The sequence below is a fragment of the Macrosteles quadrilineatus genome, unplaced genomic scaffold (assembly GCF_028750875.1).
Source record: "Macrosteles quadrilineatus isolate MER2022 unplaced genomic scaffold, UCM_ALF_1.0 Scaffold_2__2_contigs__length_208266976, whole genome shotgun sequence".
Lineage (NCBI taxonomy): Eukaryota > Metazoa > Arthropoda > Insecta > Hemiptera > Cicadellidae > Macrosteles > Macrosteles quadrilineatus.
In genome coordinates this window covers 35,362,032-35,367,487 of record NW_026542595.1, presented here as the reverse complement: position 1 = coordinate 35,367,487, position 5,456 = coordinate 35,362,032, and the positions used below count along the sequence as shown (strand labels likewise).

Sequence of the window (5,456 nt, the reverse complement as noted above, 5' to 3'; positions counted from 1 at the left end):
ATGTAAAAACATACAATAAAAAAGACTACGCCTTTCCGTAGTGACACTTTCTATGTTGATTACAATGAATTAAATATGACAAAATTGCAGTAAGCTTTTGACTAGACCTATTTTTAATAGCTTTGCTAGGGTTTGGTTGTCTATTTCCAAATCGATTAGAAATAAACAGAACGGCTATCTCATATTGGTATTACCGGTAACGGTTGTCAAGCCTATTGGCATATGATCAAATTTAAATGTACAAAGTAAAATCACGAACTACTGTGAACAAGGGTACTTTTTGGAACATATTGATTCTTTATTCCTTCACGTTTTTACGTTCTTCTTTCCTTAACAGGCACGTTTGCCTACAGTTCAGCATCTTTAGACGCATAAATAAAGAACATTGTTTGTAAAATGTCAACGGCAACAGACACACACACTTGATACAACTCGAGTGATTGGCGGGTTCTTGTTTGCCCCTTAGTTTATATGCTGTTGAATGCCGTTCAAAGCTTCTGTAGATTCCAACGAGTATCATACGGATCATACGCAATGAGGATCACTATAATATGTATTCTCTCCGTAAGTATTTGTTATTATTTTTTGTTTTTACTTTCTCCCCATATATATAGTATATGTAGAAAGTATTATTTTCGTCAAAACTTTCGAGTTTTTCGTCAAAACTTTCGAGTTTTTCGTCAAAACTTTCGAGTTTGAGTTTTAAGTGAATATACAGGGTGGAACGAAGTTAGTGTTAAAAAATTTTATGTGTTAAACTACTAAGTATTGGTGACAAATTGGCACCAATTTAAGTTTCCATACCCTCACAGGTAGGGAATAACAGACAATTTAAGATTTTTTCAAAATATTTGTACTTACTTACATAAAATGGCCATAAGTGCATTAAACATTGTTTTTATTCCAAATTCATTGTCATTTTCAGAATCCTCGTTAAATTTCCAATAGTAATAGTACAGATTCATTGAGATTATTCATCTACATAAGCCCTTATTTGGCCATGGAAGTTTGAACTTGTGATTTTTATAAAAAAGTAATAACTTTTTCCAAAGTTTTTCTATACTACACTGGACTGTAGAGAGTGTCAAATATTACTAAAAACTTCTGCAGTTAATAACCTTTAAAATGATGTATAAACATCTACTGTTCCTTTGATTTGTCGTTCTCAAATTTAAGAGTTTCTCATCAAAAACACGGAACGGCTAATGTTTAATTTCCTTTAAAAAAACATGTATCGGCTTTTATGGTATGGCAGCAGCTGCTTTAAAAATCATGTTTAAATGGGTATAATTGCAATTTTCAGAATCCTTGTAAAATTCCTAATAAGAATATTGAGGAATTGTTAGGATTAACACTTTATGAACCTATGTTTTGTGATGAATTTTCATTTTGGGGGTTTTCTTCTTATTTATTGGAATAAATTAAATATCGTTTACCACATTCAACCAATGTGCGAGATTGGTTTAAAGCAAAATACACAACTTGAATGATAAGAATGATAATGATGGGTCATATGGTGGGGTTTGCTGGCATGCCAGGTCGCCAGACCTAAGTCCACTGGACTTGCTTTGTGTGTTACCGGTATGTAGAGTACTTGGTCTACTCATCTTTAGTGGAAGATAATCAGAAAATTAACTACTGGATAATGAATACAGATGTGCTAGTCAGAGGAACGTTGTTTTTTAATGTTACTGTTGGTGCCACGTGCAAAAAAAGCTTGGCTGTGTATCTGGGAAAACGGAGGAGATTTTGAAAAAAAAAACTCAAGTAGTTGGCATCAAATAGAAGGCAACTATTAAAACGTCAAGGAAGTAAGGAACAGTTATTTAAGTTTCGAATATTGTGCGTTTTAGAATTAACTTTTAGTTTTTGTATAAATAACTAAAACTAAGTATTTTTGAGGTGTTAACAATTATTTTGGTTAAGAAATATATCTCTTGACTGAGTTATTTCCATTAACATGTGTCTAAGCACTACAATCAATTAATTGGTATACTATACTTAGGTTAATTTTCGGTTTTCGGTGAACATATTGACAACATTGTAAAGTGTAGTATCTACATAATTTTATAGACTAGCCTACTCCATTGGAAGTATTTGCTTACGCTTAGAAAAAAATCTTAAGTTAAATGTACCATGTGTAACTTAAAACAATATTCATTGTATTCAAAAAATAAAAATAAAACTAATTTAACATGTTTTCACAAAACATACGTTTATATGGATGTTAATCCTAATAGATCTTTAATATTCTTACAATAAATCTCACAAGAATTCTAAAAATTACAATAGACCCTATTCAAATATAACTGTTATTGCAGCTATTGCCATATTATTTAAGCAAATTACATGTTTTTTAAAGGAAATTAAACATTAGCCGTTCCGTGTTTTTCATGAGAAACTCTTAAATTTGAGAACGACAAATCAAAGGAACAGTAGATGTTTATACATCATTTTAAAGGTTATTAACTGCAGATGTTTTTAGTAATATTTGACACTCTCTACAGTCCAGTGTAGTATAGAAAAACTTCGGAAAAAGTTATTACTTTTTTATAAAAAATCACAAGTTCAAACTTCCATGGCCAAATAAGGGCTTATGCAGATGAATAATCTCAATGAATCTGTACTATTACTATTGGAAATTTAACAAGGATTCTGAAAATGACAATGAATTTGGAATAAAAACAATGTTTAATGCACTTATGGCCATTTTATGTAAGTAAGTACAAATATTTTGAAAAATTTTTAATTGTCTGTTATTCCCTACCTGTGAGGGTATGGAAACTTAAATGCCATTTTGTCACCAATACTTAGTAGTTTAACACATAACATTTTTTAACACTAACTTCGTTCCACCCTGTATACATTTTTGGGTCCCCCTCAAGCCAAAAAAGTAGTTTTCAAAATGATGTCTGCCCGTGTGTGGGATTACGGTGGTGTGTGCTGTATGTGTGGATGTGTATAGAGCTACAGACCATAACTATAGTCCAATTTTAATGAAATTTGTTACGTAGGTTAATCTATGGTATCTCCAGTTTTTTTTTTATTTCTAAAATTTTATTTTTTAATAGGGTTTTTTCTATAAAACCCCATAAAATAACGGAGAATTCAAATTTCTTTGTGATTTTTACCTATTAAATATCGTAGTTACTCTCATCGCTTATCCATGATAAGGGTCGTTGACAAAACTAATAGTGGAAATTATGTGTCAGATTGCTGTTCCCTTTTATTTTTATAGTCATTTCTAATTGGCTGTAGTTATTTAGGTTGGGGTTTCCAAATTAGGTATGATGAATTATTTAGGAAGGGTGATTTATTGAAAACCACTTCATTAATAAAAAAAAAACAAGGCAATTTTAAACAGCACGAAGTTTTCTTACCGAGTACAATCTTTAATTACCACAATTCTCATTAATGTAACAAAAGCAAGAAAATATCTATATTCAGCTATGAACGCGATGTTCGGAAACAATATAAATCGACTGATTTCTGGAAAGATCGCTTTGTCAGAATAATACATGATTAATTTACTTTGATTAACTGTAAATAATTAGGTTTTTTTATTAATAAGTGTTTATAACAGATAACGTATTTTTAATGAAAACGGATTCTTTTGATGTAGCATCAGTAGTTCCTGATGTGTAAATTAACTTCTTAGTAATCTTGTAAAAATATTTATCATAATTAAAAATTTTATCCTAGTTAAACAAAATTTGAAAATTGTGATTTTTATCCAACCAGTAAGATAAATTTTGGGTGGACTATGCAATGTGTGTCGTTGAACATGTTGGTGATAGTGATCATGTTCAATAAATATCAGGTTTTTATTTTACCAGGTCTAAGCGGTTTCCTTCGTTTGGAATGGCCACAAGCTAGGAGTCTAAATTTAGTATTATTTTAGTCAGTAGTTTCATGTTAGTATAGGAATCACAATCTGAGTTTAACAGCTCACAATCCATTGAATACACACTAGTTGCTTTCTTATAACGGAATTCAGTTGAATGAAAATTCTCCAACAAAGTTAATCAGTTTTTAAGGCTTAAATCAAGTACCCTAATAAATGTTAATTGTGTTTAACACATGTTTCAGGTGATTGGAGCAGTATACTCTACAGTACAGCGTGGCAAACAAAACTTTCCTATGCTGAGAGGAGTTAACAGATCTGGAACAGAATACGCTTGTATCAAAGGCGATGGTATCTTTGACAGTCCCTATGACGATGCAACGATTGAAAACATGAAGAAATGGAACATAAACATCGTGCGTGTTCCACTCAATGAGGGATGCTGGTTTGCTAGATGGGTCCCTCGTGCTGAATACGCGGGAGATAATTATCAAACTAAAATAAAAGAATGGGTGCAAAAACTCAGAGGACATGGTTTGTACGTTATTGTTGAGCTCCATTGGACTGAAGGCTTGTACAAAGGACCCGCCCAAGGCGCTTGCTACGAATATGGTGCAAAATGTCAAAAGCCAATGCCAAACCAGGAGGTTTCAATAGACTTTTGGAAAGATGTAGCTAATATGTTCAAAGGCGATGAAGGGATAATATTCGACCTCTTTAACGAACCATTCCCTGACAGAGCTATAGAAGACCGTGACCAAGCCTGGCGTTGCTGGAAAAACGGTGGTGATGATTGTCCTGGTTTCGAATATAGAGTAGCAGGCATGCAAGACTTGGTGTATGCTGTCCGTAACACTGGAGCGAAGAACCTTATTATGCTCGGTGGACTGAACTTTGCAAACGATTTGGAAGGCTGGACAAATTATCTTCCCTATGATCCTGCATACAACGTTGCTGCTTCCATGCATAGCTACAACTTCAACTCTTGCATCGACAAAAAATGTTGGGACAAGGGAATTGGAACGATTATCAAGACACATCCCGTTATTGTCGGAGAGATTGGAGAAAATGATTGTTCTCATCAGTACATTGATAAATTGATGCCTTATCTGGAAGAAAGAGGAATCAGTTACCTTGGGTGGACGTGGAACAACTGGAATTGTAAGGACGGCCCTTCCCTGGTCAAAAACTATGATGGAGAACCAACTAAATTCGGAATCGGATTTAAAAACTTCTTGGCAAAGGTTGCACACCAATAAACGTAATATTTGTTATGTGCTTTGTGATAATTCATAAACAAATCAATTAAAATAATTATATCTCACTATGTTCTATACTTCCTTTACAACACTACTTGTAATATTGGGTTTGACTTAATTCAAATAATACTCTCTTAAATCTTTTGCGCTATGTAAAGAATATTTTGTGTGACAAAATGTTGGTTTGCCTTGTTTACAGTAACTGCATTAAATTAATGTGAGTGTAAAACACTAGATACATTGGTAAAATAAGTTTTTTTTTTAACATTTTTCAGATGCCTAGTTAAAAAAGCACATATTTCTGAAAAAAGAGGAGGAAAAAAGCAGTGGGTTGAACAATTAGAACCCATTGG

At 32.8% G+C, this 5,456-nt stretch overlaps 1 protein-coding gene across 1 annotated transcript; it reads left to right on the top strand.

The window, feature by feature from the left end:
* The first annotated feature begins 431 nt into the window (after positions 1-431).
* LOC128988054 (endoglucanase-like) lies at positions 432-5,168 on the top strand. The gene is made up of 2 exons (XM_054409237.1): positions 432-564; positions 4,090-5,168. Exons 1-2 carry the CDS (start codon positions 472-474, stop codon positions 5,101-5,103), a joined length of 1,107 nt encoding a protein of 368 aa, XP_054265212.1. The 5' UTR covers positions 432-471; the 3' UTR covers positions 5,104-5,168.
* Positions 5,169-5,456: the final 288 nt, after the last annotated feature.

Excerpts from the sequence above, each read along its gene's own strand:
- LOC128988054 (XM_054409237.1), top strand. The coding sequence starts at position 472 with ATGCTGTTGAATGCCGTTCAAAGCTTCTGTAGATTCCAACGAGTATCA. Across the intron at positions 565-4,089 it reads CTATAATATGTATTCTCTCC|GTGATTGGAGCAGTATACTC; the intron begins GTAAGTATTTGT and ends CACATGTTTCAG.